The sequence below is a fragment of the Bos javanicus genome, chromosome 16, assembly GCF_032452875.1.
Source record: "Bos javanicus breed banteng chromosome 16, ARS-OSU_banteng_1.0, whole genome shotgun sequence".
Classification (NCBI taxonomy): domain Eukaryota; kingdom Metazoa; phylum Chordata; class Mammalia; order Artiodactyla; family Bovidae; genus Bos; species Bos javanicus.
This window is the reverse complement of record NC_083883.1, coordinates 19,539,253-19,560,682: the sequence shown is the minus strand read 5'-3', so window position 1 is coordinate 19,560,682 and position 21,430 is coordinate 19,539,253. Positions and strand designations below refer to the sequence as shown.

At 39.9% G+C, this 21,430-nt stretch overlaps 1 protein-coding gene across 4 annotated transcripts in view; it reads right to left on the bottom strand.

Annotated features, from left to right (window-relative positions):
• The window catches only part of KCTD3 (potassium channel tetramerization domain containing 3), a 68,395-nt gene that overhangs the window by 7,654 nt on the left and 39,311 nt on the right, over positions 1–21,430 (bottom strand). For all 4 annotated transcript variants that reach the window (XM_061382191.1, XM_061382190.1, XM_061382192.1 and 1 more), the window contains 5 exons: positions 19,710–19,825; positions 7,949–8,036; positions 7,714–7,830; positions 5,683–5,853; positions 1,725–1,880 (listed from right to left, as the gene is read on the bottom strand). In XM_061382191.1, the coding sequence (XP_061238175.1) occupies positions 1,725–1,880; positions 5,683–5,853; positions 7,714–7,830; positions 7,949–8,036; positions 19,710–19,825 (648 nt within the window). The remainder of the gene's footprint in view (positions 1–1,724; positions 1,881–5,682; positions 5,854–7,713; positions 7,831–7,948; positions 8,037–19,709; positions 19,826–21,430) is intronic.

The following is a 21,430-nucleotide window of genomic DNA, read 5'->3' as shown; positions in this document are numbered from 1 at the left end:
TTCTAAAACCAGCTTGAACATCAGGAAGTTCACGGTTCACATATTGCTGAAGCCTGACTTGGAGAATTTTGAGCATTACTTTACTAGCTTGTGAGATGAGTGCAATTGTGTGGTAGTTTGAGCATTCTTTGGCATTGCCTTTCTTTGGGATTGGAATGAAAAGTGACCTTTTCCAGTCCTGTGGCCACTGGCTGAGTTTTCCAAATTTGCTCACATACTGAGTGCAGCACTTTCACAGCATCATCTTTCAGGATTTGAAATAGCTCAACTGGAATTCCATCACCTCCACTAGCTTTGTTCATAGTGATGGTTTCTAAGGCCCACTTGACTTCACATTCCAGGATGTCTGGCTCTAGGTCAGTGATCACACCATCGTGATTATCTGGGTCATGAAGATCTTTTTTGTACAGTTCTTCTGTGTATTCTTGCCATCTCTTCTTAATATCTTCTGCTTCTGTTAGGTCCATACCATTTCTGTCCTTTATCGAGCCCATCTTTGCATGAAATGTTCCCTTGGTATCTCTAATTTTCTTGAAGAGATCTCTAGTCTTTCCCATTCTGTTGTTTTCCTCTATTTCTTTGCATTGATCGCTGAGGAAGGCTTTCTTATCTCTTCTTGCTGTTCTTTGCAACTCTGCATTCAGATGCTTATATCTTTCCTTTTCTCCTTTGCTTTTCGCTTCTCTTCTTTTCACAGCTATTTGTAAGGCCTCCCCAGACAGCCATTTTGCTTTTTTGCATTTCTTTTCCATGGGGATGGTCTTGATCCCTGTCTCCTGTACAATGTCACGAACCTCATTCCATAGTTCATCAGGCACTCTAGCTATCAGATCTAGGCCCTTAAATCTATTTCTCACTTCCACTCTATAATCATAAGTGATTTGATTTAGGTCATACCTGAATGGTCTAGTGGTTTTCCCTACTTTCTTCAGTTTCAGTCTGAATGTGGCAATAAGGAGTTCATGATCTGAGCCACAGTCAGCTCCTGGTCTTGTTTTTGCTGACTGTATAGAGCTTCTCCATCTTTGGCTGCTTAGGAAATGCTAATAAAGATGAAAAATCTGCTCTCAACTTTTTAACAACTAAAAATAATTCCATAATACATATCTTCCTGAGCTTATGATGGGGTTATGACTTACAATACTGAAAATACCATTAAGTCAAAACTGCATTTAGTACTAAACATCACAACTTAGCCTAGCCTAGAGTAAATGTGCTCAGAACACTTACATTAGCCTTCAGGTGGGCAAAGCCATCTAACACAAAACCTATTTTATGATGAAGTGTTGAACACCTCATGTAACTTACTGAATACTGAAAGTGAGAAAGAGAATGGCTGTGTGCACACAGACTGATTCCAAGCATATCACTTGTTTACCCTTGTGGTCATGGGGCTGACTAGGAACTTACCAGGCCTGCTGCTGCTGCCCAGCATCACGGAGGAATATGGTACCACACATCCCTAGCCCGGGAAAAGATCAAACTTCAAAGTACTGGTTCTACTGAATGACTGTCACACTTTTGTACCATCATAAAGTCAAAAAATATCATCTGTATAATTTTTTGACTTTAGAGAACTTAATCAGAAAAACACACTAAGCTTCTGTTTTAAATAAGTTTAAAAGTGAAAATGAAGAATTTATATTTACAACTCTTTTTTTAGGTTCCTACTACCAATAATACACCTCTTCAGCACTGCCTTCATAGTACTTGAGAATGACCACCTATGTCGTTCCCAGAGGAGTAGCTTCCGTGGCTTTCTGTCTCCTCCAGAGACAGGATCTTGAACGATGCTAAAGGAGTAGAACCCGGCTGAGTAGAGATCATTCCTCTGAATCGTGTTACTGTCCATGTCCGGACATGATTATTATCTGCACAAACTAGGAGAGAAAGAGAACACACAAGAGTTTTTAAATACAGATTGTAAGAGCACCAACAACATCACTTTTATAAATTCATTTTAACTTTTTTCACTATGATCTACAATAAGTAGATCACAGCACATTTTGAGTGACAAAACAACTTATCTTAAAATCATACTTAAATTTGTACCTAGCCAACAAAAATGAGATAACAGAATATGGTTTACCTTGCTGCAAATATAAGGTATATAAGTTAATCTACGGATCCTTATAAAAGTAGCCTATAGGGTATAGATTTAGAAAAGGTTAAAAAAAAAGTGTATGTAAAAAAAATGTTGAATATTTTCTGTTCTGTTGGTAAACTACACTGAAGACAAGTTGCCTACTTTATTTTTTCCAACCATATAAACGGTTTCTGCTTATGTTACTCAAATATCAAACAATTAAGACCAGGAGTTACTGAAAATTTACTAGCACAAATGACATTTGTCCCAAAACTTGCTGCTCATTCAGTTACATCACGGAAAACTAAGATTTCAATACTAAAGTTGAGAATTATTTTTATATATGAGACTGTATTTAAGTAACTTATAATATTAAGCAGTTATATACTGAGATATCTCTGAATAAGTAATCTGTTTCTGTTGGTTTTGTCTGAATAGATACCCTATTAAAATATATAAACAACTATAACATTAATCCAAGAACTGTACTTTTGTGGCATGCTTTAAAAAATTTACTAACTTGTCTTTTATTATATATATAGCATTATATATAGCATCAGTATATACTATGAAATTATCCAAAATTTCTTCTATACACACATTTCCTCCTGGATAGGTGTCACAGTTGCACATTTTAAACAGAAGTTTAGAAATTTAATTTTAGCAAACAGCAATAAGAATAAAAAGTGTACATATTATACAGCAAAATTCTCAATTCTCGGAATACTAGTTTTCTAGTGAAAAAGAAGACACTTAGTTCTAGGCTATAATCAACTTAATGGGAAATAATTTCCTGATTTCATTATTAAACTTAAGGGGATTCAGAAAAATAACTGAAATATTTTTAGTAATTATGAAATCTGTTAGTATGAATAATCATCATACATTTATAACATTGAAACTAATCATTTACAATGTTGTAGAGTAATCGTTCACAGCACTGAAACTAACACTAAGAGAGACAGAACGTCATTACATATACGTGCATATCCACCAGGTGGCAGAGTAATACAGTTGAGCACATATAAAATACCCCCAGATTTTTGGCTAAACTGGGTATTTTTCTTGACAAATTTATATTTCAAACCTATACAGATATTTGTTACAAACCAAACTTCACCAAGTAATTCTTAGACATCACATCCAACACTAACATCATTACCAGCAAAACAGTATTAACTGCTCTTTAGTGCGCACTGTCATTTAAATATCAAAATGGTCTAGCAAGGAATAGTCTGTTTTTCTCACAGGGTCATATTGTGTCGTTTCATTCGTTTATTCACAAGAACTACGTTAAGTGCTGAGGACAGGGTGGAGGACAAAAGTTTCTGCTGCTGTAGAAACCTATATTCTAAAAGAGGGAGAGAGAGAGAGATCAGAAAGCAACAGTCTGTGAAGAAAACAAATGGATACTGACAGCAAAAGCTGACTGGACAGAGGTCTGGCTAGGTTAGACTGAGTGGCCAAGGAGGCCTCATCAGGAGGAGTTTGAAGTGGGACTTGAATGCCAAGGAGAGGCAGCCAAACAAATATCTAGGAAAACACATTTCAAATGAAAAGAAGAAGGTCAGAGGTTCTAAGGCATTTTCAAGAAATAGAAGAGCCAATGAGCTAGGGTACCATGCGCAATAAGGAAAGTGACAAGGGAGGCTGAGAGAAGAGACCCGAAAGCTAAGCAGGGTCCAGAACAGGAAGCGCCGCATTAAGTTACTTCTTCTACATACACTAGGAAGCCATCGGCAAGTCAGACCTGGTTTGCATTTCTAAAGATATTTCTGCCTGTTGTGTGGAACGTGAACCATAGAGAGCCAAGACAGAAACAGGGAAACACTGAGAAGCTCAGCAACCCAGGGGAGAAATGCTGACCTGAGCTACCAGGTTGGCAGCAATGGACACACAGTGAAGTACTCGGACGTGTGATACATGCTCAAGCAAAGACTCGGGAGTTACTGATGGATTCCACATGGGAGGCAGGGAGGCGACAGAAAGGGAGGAATCAAGCCTGATTCCTAGATTTTCAGCCTGGGTATAAAAGATTAGTGATACTGTGTAATAAGATGGCTTTTGAGAGAGAAATCAAAAGTACCATTTTATCCACCAGGTTAATTTAGAGATGCCTCTTAAACCTACAACCAAATCCTAAGGACAAGCACTGTATACACAAGTCTGGAAGTCTGTGGATGGTCACAGGTGGAAGGAAAGTCTGGAAGTCACTGGCATATAGATGACAGCATTCAAATCACCAGGGAAAGAAAGTACAGACAAATAAAAATGGAGAATCTAGAAAAAGATTTAAGGCAAACCAAAACTTAGTAACTGGGCAAAAGAGGAAGAACCAGCCATGCAGAGCAAGAAAGACTCCTCAGTGAGGCAGATGTTAGATGAGTACTGCTTTATAAAAGATTTAAAAAAGAGCTTGTTGCGGGAAGGCATCATTATATCCAAAACAGTGAGACATTCAATAAAAGCAGTCATCCATCCATCTACCCTTTTACCCATCATCCATCCATATATGGACAAGGTATTTCAGCTCCATTTGATGTTTAATTAGAGAAAGATGCATCACCTTTTTATATTAGGTAGTCTTCATATAAACAAAAGTTGATATATAAAAATAATGTTTATAAAAATTTAAATTAGGCAGGAACTGATCTACAAAAGATTTAATGCAAAATTGTCTTATAAATGCAAATGCTACTGATATACCTGACAATTCAATTTTTGTAAGGTCTTTCAGAAATTGTCTATCATATACAATAATTTCACAGTGGAATTTTACTTTTTGATCATTTTATGCTGTGTCATCCTAATTTTGCTTTAAAATCTGTAACTATTTTTTTAAATATTAAATTTGTATCTAAAATTTTTAAAAATCTATGACTATATAGAATAGAAAGTCCCTAAATCATGTCCAACTCTTTGCCCCCCCATGGACTATACAGTCCATGGAACTCTCCAGGCCAGAATACTGGAATGGGGAGCCTTTCCCTTTCTCCAGGGGATCTCCCCCAACCCAGGGATCGAACCCAAGTCTCCCACATTGCAGCCAGACTCTTTACCAACTTTACCAACTAAGCCACGGGGGAAGCCCTCTATGACTGCGAAAAACAATAAACCCACAAATGTTATTTTCTTCACACCTTTTTACACGTTTTCTAATTTTTAATATTAGTAGTTGATGTTAGACTACCAACATTCTACTAACTTTAGCATTAAACCTTAAGACAATACAACCAAATTTATATTAAATTCATATAAATTTCTCTAATAAAAAATTCTTAACAGGATTGAGAAATTTTCTGAAGTAAAACATACCATAAGAACACACTATTAAAAGAGAGTAAATAAAAGATACAATACCTTCTAAATCTATGTATACTACAGCTAGACAAGATCAAAGAAAATCATGATATTTTCACAGTATTAAGAGATAATCACAGTATTTCTTATTAAACTTTTCTACCATTTTTTGGTATGCCTATACATAAAACACTGCTTTTGTATTTTTTTAATTTGTAGAAGTCTAGAAAATTATACCCCAGGCAAGGTTTCATATGAGGCAGCCCACCTTACCAATACCAATAAAATCATTTCACCTGATACCAGATGCTTCTCTGACAGCATGATTTTTGTGACAGGACTTCGGTGAACAGTGAATGTCTGAAAAAGCTGAGGGCCCGACCCAACCGTCTCTGGGTGCTGCACAATGACGCGTACTGCGCCAGAACTCGTACCATAGGCAATCTCGATCCAGTTACCACTGACACCTACACAAAATCAAAAGTGGAAAGGGGAAATAATAGAAGACGATCAACAGAAAGCTGCCCTTGCAAGTGTTCTCTGTGACAGAAGAGGCAGAGCTGGATTCAGCACTTGTATCAGCCCAAATCCCACTCAGTGCAGAAATCTGAAGACTTCTCTGACTGTCTTAATGCCTTACTTCCTTTATTAATCGCTTCCTAACACTCACTCCACTGTACTAAGTGTTAGATTCTACCACAGCAACTGTAACCACCCAGTTCTCTATCTACCTCTACTCTTTATTGATGAGACTGAATCATAATCAGTTTAGATTTAAAACACCTTACAGAGTGCCTTGCCTGAGACAGTAGGTACTCATTAACTGCTTAAAGAATAAATCTGATATGCTAAGAACACCACTGATACAGCACAGGATTCCAAAAGTAATGCTCCATATGACTTCTAGCTTAGAATGACCACCTGTGTTACTTCTGCTACAACATTAAACCTTCTCTTTGAGTAATCAAGTACTGTAATTACTTGTACATACACAAGTAATATGCTCTTCAACAGTTTCAAAACTGTTAACTAGGGAACAAATATACCCATTACACTGCTGACATCACACTTACCTATGCTGTCTCTTTTAATTATGTACAAGTAGTTCATCATGTTAGGTTCGTGTGTGGATTTTTTCTCAAACAGGTGCCCAGATTCCATCACATATTTAAAGACAGAATGGAGTTCAGGGATAGATAGCCTTTCAAAGCTTCACAGAGAACCTCTTAATAGCTATTGTTTCTGACCAACCCAAAAATATTTGAATCAAGGGAGAAAGGGCAGGCTATGGAAAACACTTCTCAAAATTTAAGGCAACTACACCCTCATGTCTTAAAAGAAGATACTGCCACCACAAAAGAAATTTTTTTCTCCCTTTTAATTTGCGGGGGCAGGGGGAGCATACTTCATTCTAGAGCAGGGGTCAGCAAACTTTCTGTAAAAGGCTGAATAGCAAACAGTTTAAACTTTGCATGCCAAACTGTCTCTGTGACAACCACTCAATTCTGACACAGGGGCACAAAAGCAGCCAAAGACAATACATAAAACTATCAATGAAAAGAACATGGTTTGCTGACTTCTGTTCTGGAGCAATATAGTTTAAATTCTACCATAATTTCAATAAAAATCTGTGTACACCAGAATATTTTTCTTTCATATAGAAGATAATGATTTCTTAAAATCATTCAATAATATGATTCTACACAAGTAATATATTCAACCTATTAATATTACTGGCCACATGTAAATATTTCCTAGAATTCCTTTCATTACAGATAAATTTTCAGTTCCCCATTTATGTTTATCCTTCACTCTAGAATACAAAAATTCTTAATAATTCACAGAACTAGTTTGTTAATTTCACTGTAATGGCCTCTGAAAGAGAAGTTATGGGTACTGATATTTTCCAAAACTTAAATTTGAAATTTCTCAGAGAAATAAGCTCATTTTCCAATAGAGATTAATAGTCTAAAAGCTTCTGTTGTTGTTGTTGTTAAAAAGATAAAGCTCTTAATTTCAAAATGAAATCAGCGATCATAGGAAGGTAAATGTGCAGGTCAGTTTTAAAAATAATTTTAGTTATTATTATTATCATAAAAATTAACAATACAATTCAGAAGAAGGAAAGTTCTAATTTTCTACCCCAGAGTATGTTTATTGGTCATGTTTGACCTCAATCTAAAACCAAACATCAACTTCAGACTAAAAGAGATGAAATCCTAGCACTGCAGCTTACCAAAACAAAGGACCAGATTAGTATTAGAATAAACCAATGAATAAACATACATAAAATAACATCCATAATAATAATTTTGCTATGCACTAACTTGTTTTGGGTGTGAGGTAAACACTCAGAGCAGTAATAGCATCATTTGAGGAATCATGATAAAGTTCAGTTACAAGAAGATCATTATCCTTCATTCGCAATGGGAACTTCTGCATATCTAAAAAGTAAAAATAGTATGAAAATAAATGGTAAATATAAAACTTAAGTTAGTACTTTCTTGTTTTCATTTAAAAAGTCATACTAAACAGAGCCACACTAAGTGCCTGACCACTTACCTATATAATATATTGATCCATTGTTACATCCCAGCAGCAGGAATGAGCCAGCAGTGTCGTAACTAGTTATAGGAACGACGTCTTGAACCTGATGTAGTGAGAATATTGTTAGATGTCAGATGTTAATTACAATCTATATTTTCTGCTCAATGTCCTCAAATTTTTTATGCAATAAAGAAGATACTTAATTAGGTCTTAGAACATGGACTTTCTTTACACACACACACATCCATGCGGAACTCTGAAGAACCACCAATATAGTCCCCTTTAAAGCTTTTTTCTAAAAAAAAAAAAAAAAAACTTATTTCCAACAGCAGGACTTTCCTTTCAGAATTTAGTTATCTCCATTTTCTGCACATGACCATGAGGTTAGAGCACATATTAGGACTGGAAAACTAAGTCTGACCCAGGCCCCTTTCTCCCTTCTCTCTCTCAAATAAGAGATGAAATGACCTGCCCAGTTAGAATCATAAAACAGATCAGCCAACTTCAAGACACTACTTGCTCCCTTGATACACTGTCATTTCTTCGAAAAGGCAGCATTCTCTATCTCCCCCTGAAGACTTCACCTCTGTATCCTAGGAAACGGCCAATCAAGTTCTCAGATGCTTTTGTTTTTTCAAGCATTAGAATAAAAAAATCAGTTTTCCAAGCAAATCAGGCTAGTTACAAATTAATGAATGCTTATGTTTGTGCTAAGAGAAAAGCAAAGGGCATGACTTTTACTATAAAACAAAACAAAAACCAGAAAGTCTTACCGAGTACTGGCAAGAAGATCAAACTGAATCCCCCTTATGTACAGCCAGACCAGGCATGCATGTGAAACTTTACACACTCAACATTCACATTATATACTTTTCATATCTAGGTGAACAAGTACTGGAATGGACAAGGGATGTTGAAATACTACTTCTGCTCCGTAGGCGCTTTGAAACTCATGGGCAAGAAAGAAAAAAAAGACAATTACAATGTAAAAGGCACTAAAATAGGATGTGCAATACAACCATGGAGGAAGAAAGGATTCCTGTTTAAACTCCAGTCCAGGGAGGACAAAGATCAAGGAAAAGTTCAAAAAGGAAGTAACACTTGAAAACAAAACAAAGAAATAACTAGGAGTTAGGCAGAGAGGGAAAAACACACATCTGAAGGACAGCAAGTACAGCACAGAATCTATGCCAATTCTAACTAAAAACCAAATTTAAAAACAGCTAAATCTTGGAAATAATGACTCGAATAAGCTGTTCATGTTCACAGCCCTAAATTCTGGTGTCATGCTTGGGTATAAGTCACACTAGCAATACCTCTGCAGAGATTTTGATGGCCACCCTCAACCCCAGGTCAGGTTTCTGTTTCAGCAGAGCCAACAGGTTCAGAAGCAGGTAGTCACTGAGAACTCTTCCGTGATGAGTCAAGAGGTCTGAAGAAAGGAGGGGAGGCTGCTTCACTGATGTATTTTCTTATATCAATTGTATCTTTTTAGTTCACTTACTCCAGAAAGTGCTTCAGTTCTACCCCAGAGTCTTCACAGTCAGAGCATAGGGGTAGGTAAGGCCATGAGACTCCTCTCTCTCTAGACCAGTTTTCAATGAAAGGCTGGCAGCAGCTTGGAGCTTTCCCTGGGACATCCCAGACAGACACTTGACCTCTTATTCTCTGGGAGGGTGGGCGCCAGGATTAGAGCCTTCCTAATCCTGGAGCAGTGACGGATTTCCTCTTAAGCTCTAAAATCACTGCTGATGCTGACTGCAGCCATGAAATTAGAAGAAAACTGCTTCTTAACAGGAAAGCTATGACAAACCTAGACAGTGTGTTAAAAAGCAAAGACATCACTTTGCTGACAAAGGTTCATATAGTCAAGGCTATGGTCTTTCTAGTAGTCATGTACAGATGTGAGAGCTGGACAATAAAGAAAGCTGAGCACCAAAGCATTGATGGTTTTGAACTGTGGTGTTAGAGAAGACTCTTGAGAGTCCTTTGGAAAGCAAAGAGATCAAACCAATCAATCTTAAAGGAAATCAACCCTGAATACCCTTTGGAACGACTGATGCTGAAGCTGAAGTTCCAATAACTTTGGCCACCTGATGGGAACAGCTGATTCATTGGAAAAGACCCTGATGCTGAGAAAGACTGAGGGCAAGAGGCGAAGAGGGCAACAGAAGATGAGATGGTTGGATGGCATCACTGATTCAAGTGACATGAACCTGGGCAAACTCCAGGAGACAGTGAGGGACAGGGAAGCCTGGCATGCTACAGTCCCTGAGGTTGCAAAAAACCACATGACTTGGTGTCTGAACACCACCATCACCTCCTTCCCTGCACCCCGACCAAGTCCTGCTCTTCTCATGTCCACCTCTCAGCACAAGGAGAACAGAGAAAGCAGAGGACATGTGAAGTTAGGTTACAGAGGAGATGGTACCAAGATCTTCTCTCCCAGCATAAGCAAGGAGGCAGTCATTTTGCGGCCTTCTCTTCTTTACCCCAATAACTTCATGGCAAGAACCTGAGAAACCACACTGATCAGTACATGTGATTCCATCATGGTGATCACAAACCTAAGGTAGAAGTGAGTTTTCTCTCCTAAGGTAGTTCAGTGATTATCATTAATGTCTATGTAAAAATTTAAATGATTTACATTTTGAAAATAATCAGTCTATCTTCCCAAGCAATACAAGGCCCCTTAAATCTTGTAACCACAATCTCTACCTGGATAATCATTTGTTAACAAAATGTTTTAACTCTCCTCCATTACTTTTTAAATACTTAGATTCACCAACATATCGAGAAATGCCTTTGCTAGTAAGGTTTGCAGTATTCCACTCCTTCCTCTTCTAAGTAAAATAACCTTATCAAAGGGCATTTCTTCAGCAGTCCTTCCACTGAGGGTTGTAAATGACAAACTCTATCTGTATTATATGAAAACATCTCTCATTCATGTCTGAATGACAGTTTTGCTGAATATAAAGCTCTAGGTTGAAACTTATTTCCTCAACTAACTCGAGAATAGCCTACTGTCTTCTGGCTTCTACTGTGGCTCAACAAAGAATCTGTTTTACATCTAGCTAGAGAGTAATGCTCGAAATTCTCCAAGCCAGGCTTCAGCAATACATGAACGGTGAACTTCCAGATGTTCAAGCTGGTTTTAAAAGGCAGAGGAACCAGAGATCAAAGTGCCAACATTCGCTGGATCATGGAAAAAGAAGAGAGTTCCAGAAAAACATCTATTTCTGCTTTGTTGACTATGCTAAAGCCTTTGACTGTGTGGATCACAATAAACTGTAGAAAATTCTGAAAGACATGGGAATACCAGACCACCTGACCTGCCTCTTGAGAAACCTATATGCAGTTCAGGAAGCAACAGTTAGAACTGGACATGGAACAACAGACTGGTTCCAAATAGGAAAAGGAGTACGTCAAGGCTGTATATTTTCACCCTGCTTATTTAACTTATATGCAGAACACATCATGAGAAACACTGGGCTGGAAGACGCACAAGCTGGAATCAAGATTGCCGGGAGAAATATCAATAACCATAATAAGATATGCAGGTAACACCACCCTTCTGGCAGAAAGTGAAGAGGAACTAAAAAGCCTCTTGATGAAAGTGAAGAGGAGAGTGAAAAAGTTGGCTTAAAGCTCAACATTCAGAAAACGAAGATCATGGCATCTGGTCCCATCACTTCATGGCAAAGAGATGGGGAAACAGTGGAAACAGTGCCAGACTTTATTTTTTGGGGCTCCAAAATCACTGCAGATGGAGACTGCTGCCATGAAATTAAAAGATGCTTACTCCTTGGAAGAAAAGTTATGACCAACCTAGATAACATATTCAAAAGCAGAGACATTACTTTGCCAACAAAGGTCCGTCTAGTCAAGGCTATGGTTTTTCCAGTGGTCATGTATGGATGTGAGAGTTGGACTGTGAAGAAAGCTGAGTGCCAAAGAATTGATGCTTTTGAACTGTGGTGTTGGAGAAGACTCTTGAGAGTCCCTTGCACAGCAAGGAGATCCAACCAGTCCATTCTGAAGGAGATCAGCCCTGGGATTTCTTTGGAAGGAATGATGCTAAAGCTGAAACTCCAGTACTTTGGCCACCTCATGCGAAGAGTTGACTCATTGGAAAAGACCCTGATTCTGGGAGGGATTGGGGGCAGGAGGAGAAGGGGATGACAGAGGATGAGATGGGAAGATGGCATCGCCGACTCGATGGACATGAGTTTGACTGAACTCCGGGAGTTGGTGATGGACAGGGAGGCCTGGCGTGCTGCAATTCATGGGGTCACAAAGAGTCGGACACGACTGAGCGACTGAACTGAACTGAGAGTGTATCTGGGAGCTTCCCTGATGGCTCAGACAGTAAATAATTGCCTGCAAGGCAGGAGACACAGGTTCAATCCCTGGATTGGGAAAATCCCCTGAAGGAGGAAATGGCAACCGACTACAGTATTCTTGCCTGGAGAATTCCATGGACAGAGGATCCTAGCGGGTTACAGTCCAAGGGGTTGCAAAGAGTCAGATACAACCGAGCGATTCATTCTCTCTCTCTCTCACACACACAACGTACCTGTCAGTAATCTATGGACACCTTTTGATATTTTTATCTTCTATTACATCACAATGTATATATTTGATTTTATTAGCCTTGATGTATTTCTTTAATCAACATAATCAAGCCTTTCTTTCATTCTCCAAAATTGTTAGCAATTATCTTTTCTAAATCCCATCCACTATTCCCTTCTGAAAGTGATTGTCTCATTTCTTCTTTTCATATTTTCTACTAACTTTCTGCTTCACTGTGAATGATTCTCTCGGATGCGTCCAGCAATCCACTGTCTTTTTATTTGTCCTTCTGTTTAACACATTAAGTCAGCAGTCCCCAACCTTTCTGGCATCAGGGACCAGTTTTGTGGAAGACAGTTCTTCCACAGACTAGGGCTGGTGGGAGGGATGGAGAGAGACGGCTTTGGGATGATTCAAGCAATTGTGCATGTTACTCCTAATCCAAGCGCAACACTGATCTGACAAGAGGTATGGGTCTGCAGCCTGGACACTGGGGACCCCTGCACTGAGTATGAGTTTTGTTTTGAATTTTCAATGGCTTTCAAATTTCTACTGTTTTATTTTGTTTCTTTTCTGACTGTTCCTATTTATTATAGTCTAGTCCTTCGTCTTTCTCATTAAATAACTTGAAATTTATTCAGAAGTACCTAATTGTTCAATTATTTTCAGCTCTAAGGTACATTTGTACTCCAACTGCCTACATTTTATGACTTCCCCTCATTTGCTTTCATGTGTAGTTTACACATTTGGGGAGGTTATGGGCTCACTTGGAAAAGGCAATGGCACCCCACTCCAGTACTCTTGCCTGGAAAATCCCACGGATGGAGGAGCCTGGTAGGCTGCAGTCCATGGGGTCGCTGAGGGTGGAACACGACTGAGCGACTTCACTTTCACTCTTCACTGTCATGCATTGGAGAAGGAAATGGCAACCCACTCCAGTGTTCTTGCCTGGAGAATCCCAGGGACGGGGGAGCCTGGTGGGCTGCTGTCTATGGGGTCGCACAGAGTCAGACACGACTGAAGTGACTTAGCATGGGCTCACTTTCAGTAGAAATATTTGTTTCGTGAAGCCCTATGTGCCTTATCTTGCTTGGTTTCATGTCCATCCCTAGAAATGTAAATGACCCTAGACCAGTTCTATAAATTTCTCAAATTGGAATTCCCAAATCTTTGTGCTTTCAAGTCATGTATTTGTACTCCTAATATGACTGTGGCCTCAATTTCTCATTGATGGTTTTCTCCTGCACTACCTTTCCCAATCCAAGATATGGAACATATATCAAGATTTCTTATTCTAAAATTATTAAGCAAAATTTTCCCAGTCTTCTTCTCAAGGACTGAGGCAGATTATTAAAGCTTCAGCTTTTTGCAGGAGGCTGGATTTACATGCTCCCCTGAAGCCATGCCTCCTGGTCCTGGTGGAATCCCAGAATCCAGAGCCTTGACTTTGATATGGGGTATGCAAATATGTATAAAGAAACAAATAACAAATATAATTCAATACCTGATATTAATAGAATATATACTATTTTAGTATTTTTACCCAATATTTCTGTATGTCAGTATTGGGGGGGCTAGTGTCAGCTGATTTAGCATTGTTACTGTAAATCCCGATGGTTCAGCAAGTAAAGAATCTGCCTGCAATGCAGGAGATGCAGGTTCGATCCCTGAGTTGGGAAGGTCCCCTGGAGGAAGAAACAGCACCCCACTCCAGTATTCTTGCCTGTAAAAATCCCAAGGACAAAGGAGCCTGATGGACTACAGTCCATAGAGTCACCAAGAGCCTGACATGACTGAGCACACACACATGCACTAAAAATCCTAAGCAAGCAAGTAAGACATACTCAGGGTAGTGATCAGTACACACCAGACATCCAGGTGTCAAGTCTCCTTGCCAGTGACTGAGCTAATTCAGCTGTGTTGCTGTAAATCCCAAGTCAGAAATACAACCTACTTGGGATAGTGTTCAGGACACAATAGGCACCCAAATGCCAGTCCTCTCTCCAATAAATTCTGGCCCTAAGATGCCAATTCCCACCTTATTCCTAACTTGCTGCTGCTGCTAAGTCGCTTCAGTTGTGTCCGACTCTGTGCGACCCCAGAGACGGCAGCCCACCAGGCTCCCCCATCTCTGGGATTCTCCAGGCAAGAACACTGGAGTGGGTTGCCATTTCCTTCTCCAATGCATCAAAGTGAAAAGTGAAAGGGAAGTCGCTCAGTCGTGTCCGACTCCTAGCGACCTCATGGACTGCAGCCTACCAGGCCCCTCCGTCCATGGGATTTTCCAGGCAAGAGTATTGGAGTGGGGTGTCATTGCCTTCTCCGTAGGGCTCACAAACCTGTTACAAATACAAAAAACAAGACAGCCAACCCAAGTAAGCAAACTGTACTTGCGACATCAGTGCTGCAAGTGCATCAGACCACAACAGGAGAGAAGTGAAATCAAACAAGCCTCCGAATTCTAGTCCAGCACAGCCCTCAGACCACAGAAATTCACTTTCATTCTCCTTTAAGCCAACATTTCCTCCTCAAGTTTGCCCTCCACTCTTCAGTTAGGTTATGACTCAGATGACCTAGGTGACTTCGGCTGACGAGTCTAGTCTTTCAGAATGAACAGAGTTTTCTGATCCTTTAGGAATCAGGATACACAATGACTTTCCAGGACTGACTTCCAAAACTGTCTTTCAATATGAGAGTGAAACATGTAATATGTTTCCAATATGCATCTACATTTAAGCTTGAACGACTGGGGAAATAAGTCCTAAAACTGCTATTCTGCCATGTAACTCAGCCTAGGCTACCTATTTGCAACACTCCTTATTACTAACCTTCTTTAAAGAGGAATTGAGAAAACTGAAATGTTTCTTTTAAAACATAATTTCCCTTTTTCTTACTCAAGTCAGATACAATGCGCATAGAACACTTTCATTAGCATTTTACTGAAGCTGTCCTCGCGCACGCGTTTGCATATGTTTTGTGTGTTTAGTGGCTCAGTCGTGCCCAACTCTTTGCGACCCCATGGACTGTAGCCCGCCAGTCTCGCTGTCCATGGAATTCTCCAGACAAGAATACTTGAGTGGGTTACCATTTCCTTCTCCAGGGGGTCTTCCTGACCCAGGGATCTCAAGTCTCTTATGTCTCCTGCACGGACAGGCAGATTCTTTACCGTCTGAGCCACCAGGGAAGAGCTACAGTAAGCAACTGCTACACCTAAATACCACCATGGCTTTGAGGCTTAAAAACGCTTGCTCTCAGGCTTGCTCATCTGACTCAAATATTTCAAATCAATCTTGATCATACAACTGGAGTCAGGAACTACACCAGTTGTCCTGTGTACTTCTGTGTTACTCCTGGGCAGAACTGTGGCTATAGGCCAGATCAGAACCTGCTCATCCGTGCCACAGCAGTCAGCCCCAGGTCAGAACTGTCTGTTGAGATTTTCAGATCAGACACTGAGATTTCATGACATATTAGCTCAGTCCTGCACACCAAAATAAAAATAAATCATCTATCTAGGTTATAAGTTACAAGGCTTGTTTGCTGCATGAATGTTCAACTTACCCCAGGTCTTCCTGAAATGTGATAACAAACCTACTTTGTCAGCTATGGTTTTCAACTCATGCATGTACCAGACAAGAAGCAACAGGTTATACCCATGGGACTAAAAGCTTAACAAGTATCCACATTGAGGACACCAGTATAGTTTCAGGGATCTCAAAAATATGAAAAATTTTATGTGCAGTTGTGACATCAGAAAAAACAAAAAAGGTGATGAAGACACACGTCCCCTTAGGAACTGAAATGCACCTCACCACTTGTATGGCACCGATAGCAGCACTTCTCCGAGCCACTCAAAGTTCAGACTTGACATATTAGCCAAGTAACCTACCTGAGAGCAGACCTTCCATAAATCGTTAAAATCCACATTCCTCTTTACAGGAATAGCACCAGCTGAAGAATCCCTCCTCCTCGATTTTAGATCAACCTAGATCAGTCCTTTCCCACACTCCCTGGCCCATCACTTTTATGGTAACACCTTTATGATGCCTCTTCTGTGCCTATATGGAAGGTCCTATATGAATTAGCTCAGTCACTAGCGAGGAGACTTGACACCTCTTGTGTACGGACCACTAACTGCCCTGAGTATGTCATATTCGCTTGCTTAGGATTTTCAGTGCATGTGTGTGTGCTCAGTCATGTCACGCTTTGTGACTCTGTTGATTGTAGCCCACTAGGCTCCTTTGTTGGAGAAGGAAATGGCACCCCACTCCAGTACTTTTGCCTGGAAAATCCCATGGACGGAGGAACCTGGTGGGCTACAGTCCATGGGGTCACTAGACTCAGACACAACTGAGCGACTTCACTTTCACTTTTCACTTTCATGCACTGGAGAAGGAAATGGCAACCCACTCCAGTGTTCTTGCCTGGATAATCCCAGGGACGGGGAAGCCTGGTGGGCTGCCGTCTCTGGGGTTGCACAGAGTCAGACACGACTGAAGCGACTTAGCAGCAGCAGCAGCAGCAGCAGCAGGCTCCTTTGTCCTTGGGATTTTCCAGGCAAGAATCCTGGAGTGGGTTGCCGTTTCCTCCTCCAGGGGACCTTCCCAATTCAGGGATTGAACCTGCGTCTCCTCCATTGCAGGCAGATGATTTACAGTAACAATGCTAAATCTGCTGACACTAGCCCCACCTAATCTTAGCTAGTATCTTTTTTCTACAACCATGACTTCCATGTCTTCACCTAGAATGAAATTTAATTTTCCCTGATGGTAATCTCTTTCATTGGAAGTCACTCATTCTCTCACCACTTCCCCGCCATCTTTTGTTGCTATTCAGTGGCTAAATAGTATCTGACTCTTTCCGACCCCATGAACAGCAGCACACGCCAGGATTCCCTGTCCTTCACTATCTCCCAGAGTTTGCTCAAACTCATGTCCATTGAGTTGGTGATGTTATCTAACCATCTCATCCTCTGTCATCCCCTTCTTCTCCTGCCCTCAATCTTTCCCAGCACCAGGATCTTTTCTGATGAACTGGCTTTTCTCATCAGGTGGCCAAAGTATTGGCACTTGTTAGGCCCTGGCATAAGATCTCAAGGACATCCCTGCACAAGCTCAACCCAAGCATGACATTCGATTACCCTCTCTCTGCCCCAACTGCAGCTTCCAGATCAACCTATCACCTTTGCTAAGGAGCTGGGCATCTGATCAGCTGGCTTTCTGTCCCATTCTCTATCACTATCCTGGTACCTACATGTCCACCCTGATGACCCTCACAGTTCTCTGACCCCTATTTCAACTACTTTCACCTTTAAGTCAGTCCAACATATGATTTAAATGACTACATCACCGAGAACTGCTCCAACTCCAAAATCTTTATTTCGGCCTTTGACAACAACTTCCTGTTTGTACCATTTCCACTCCTTTGAAGTCATCAACCTGCTCTACCTTCCCTCTAGTCCCTAGAATCCTTGCACCCTCCTTTGCTTACCTGGTACTCCATTACAATTTTACAGTTTCAACTGCTTTGCCATTTTATGTTTTCTCTTCCCTTTGTGGGTCATACCTATTTAATTACATCTTCAATCCTGAATCAAGCCAACACTGTTTTCTCTTGCTCTTGTTCCCTCCCAGTACTGAGGATTAAGGAGGAAACTCATATAACTATAGCAGCCAGGTCCCTTATAAGGATTTATAATCTCTGCAATCCCTGAAACATACCTCCATGTCTTTCTCCTCCACAGAACTCCTTCCTGACTCTTCTGTCACAGAGAAAAAAGCCTCTCTTCTCTGTTGGGTCTACTATGTCCTAGACACTATGTACATATACTCCTGACTTCTATGGGACTAGCAACATCTCCATTCTTTCCATCTTTAAATGCTTTCTCTGCCAACTCCCTTCTCTAACAAGCATGCTCAAGTTTCTAAAACCCTAGAGAAAAAAATAAAGCACTGAATATCTTTTCCTCCATCTAGCCTTGATCCTTAAACTATCACTTCATTTCTCTGCTCTACTTCACCATCAAACTTATGAAAGACATGCTAAATTTGCTGTCTCTAATCTCTGATCTTTTAAATTCTCAATTCCTGCAATCTGTCTCCCCACCACAACCTAACTTTGCAAATGATATTCTACCACCAAAACCAACGCCATTTCTCAATTGCACCATATGTGTCCCTTTAGCTCTTCATTTCCTATCCTGTTCCCTTAAAAAGCTAATGTTCCCCAGGATTTTAGTTCTGGCTTTTCTTTACAGATACCCTTTCAGTGGAAAATCTTATCAATTCTTATCTTTCAATTACCACAGGTTGCGGCTTCTAAATGTTTTTTTCTAGCCCTTTCTTCTTTCCTAAATTCCAAAGGGGGTACTCCCAACTGTTTCCTGAGCTCCTATATTCGAATACCTACAGGAATCTCAAAAGAAACATATTTAATCATTCTAATTATTCCTCACACTATGCAGCAGCATATATGCTCCTCTCACTCCATTCCCTTTCAATTTAAAATATTACCAGCCACCCAACTGTCAAAATTAGAAACCCATCTCTCTTCTTTAATTTTCTACATCTAATCAGATACCAATCCTTATTGTTTTAGGATGGCTTACGAAATGTTTTCCAAATAGTCTCATCTTTACAGTCTACTCACTCTGGCTGAATCTCTGTTTCTTTTGCTAGATACCTTCCCTGATCTCCAGTCCACTTTTCGTATTAGCTATTACTGTTATCTTTCTAAACTATGGATTTGATCAAATCACTCTCTGCTTAAAGTTCTTTAATTTTCTCCTCTCCTTCAGAATAAGGTATTAACTTTTCTTTAGTCTTACATCCTTCTTGTTCCTCTCAAGTACCTGAGACCATTTAGCTAGTTATCCTCTATTTTCCTACAGAACTGTGCTTCTACTCAGGAGATGAAGTTTACCTGAACTACTACTATTCCCAAGGCATAACACTTAAAACATTTCAAGGCAATAAAGAAATATCAAACCACAGTATAAAAACCCACTCATTTTCCAAAGTGACTTAAGATTCTTGAATATATAGTCAGACGTGTATCCAGAAGCTAATTTACCACTAAATATATTCAATATTCTATATAATCAAAACAGAAACAATACGAATTCCACCAGAACAAAGCACGTGCATAATTAGCACAAGCTTCAGAAGTAATCTCATTTCTGTGATACACATTAGTCAAAACTAACCTGCCAGTGCTGGGTGACAGCATTCCACACTCCCACTTTCCCTGTATGACTCGTGGCCACCAACTGGTTACCGATAAAGAAGAGAGCATCGACAGGAACACCAAGGCTGAATACTCCTTAAATGATAATAAAAAAGAGGTTAATCAATCACCATCTTTCAATTAATCAAAACTCAGCCTAAAAACATCTTAAAGGTATCTCATTTCTACAAATTGTGTGCCAGACATTCTGGGAACCAGAAATAAGAAACTTTAAGCTCTTAAACAGCAGGTAAAAGTTTGCCCCAAGTAATCTCACTCTGATTGAACAGCTTGTTATCTGAAGCTGTGGCTCCCAAACCTAGCTGTTGTTGTTCAGTGGCTCTGGCGTGTCCAACTCTACAACCCCATGGGCTGCAGCACGCCAGGTTTCCCTGTCTTTCACCATCTCCCAGAGCTTGCAAAAGCTCATGTCTACTAAGTCAGTGATGCCATCCACCAATCTCATCGTCTGTCACCCCCTTCTCCTGCCTTCAATCTTTCCCAGCATCAGGGTCTTTTCTAATGAGTTGGCTCTTTACACCAAGTGGCCAAAGTAATGGAGCTTCAGTATCAAGTCTTTCCAGTGAGTATTCAGGGTTGATTTCCCTTAGGATTAACTGGTTTGATCCCCTTGCTGTCCAAGGGACTCTCAAGAGTCTTCGCCAGCACCATAGTTCAAAGGCATCAATTCTTTAGTGCTCAGCCTTTTTTATTGTCCAGCTCTCACATCCATACATGACTATTGGAAAAACCATAGCTGACCATCAAAACAACTGGGTAGATTTAAAGTGAACACAATAAAATAGCAAGGATCCTGGGATTCATGCTAGACCCACTAAATGAGAAAACCCACTGCCTTTGTATAAAATCCATAGAAGCTTCAGCTGCAGCCTGCTCACAGACCTGATATTTGAGAATCACTGATCTGAAGACACAGACTTGGCAACCCAACTATCCACAATGTATCTACAAATCTGAAAATAAGCAAACAAGAAAAACGAAACAGCAAGTAGTCATGCTGTGTGCAAAGTAAACATTCAGGCCTTTATCAGAGCTTATTTTAAACCTCTCATCTGCCAATACTGCAGATTTCAATTTAATTCACTCCAAAGACACTATACTAGGCCATGGGATTAAAATACATGAAATGATGGATAAACAACAAGGATTTGCTGTATAGTACAAGGAACTATATTCAATATCTCGGCAGTAACCGGTAATGGAAAATAATCAAAAACAAAAAAATACATATAGAGGACTGCCCCAATAGTCCAGTGGTTAAGAATCCACCTGCCAATGCAGGGGATATCGGCTGGATCACTGGCCTGGGAGGATTCAACATGCTGGAGCAACTAAACCATGCACCACAACTACTGAGCCCAACCACCCTAGAGCCCATGCTCTGCAACAAGAGAAACCACCAAAAATAAGCCCACACATCACAAGCAAAAGTAGCCCCTGCTCGCTGCAGCTAGAGAAAGACAGCATGCAGCAACAAAGACCCAGCACAGCCAAAAATAATTTTTTTAAAAAGTATATATACATATTATCTATCTCTGAATTACTTTGCTGTAGAACTGAAGCTAACAGAATATTGTAAATCAACTATACTTCAATAAAAAAGCAAATAAATATGAGAAAATAATATATTACTAGGTACTTGTGATTTAAAAGAGAAAAAAAAAAACCAACAACCAATTA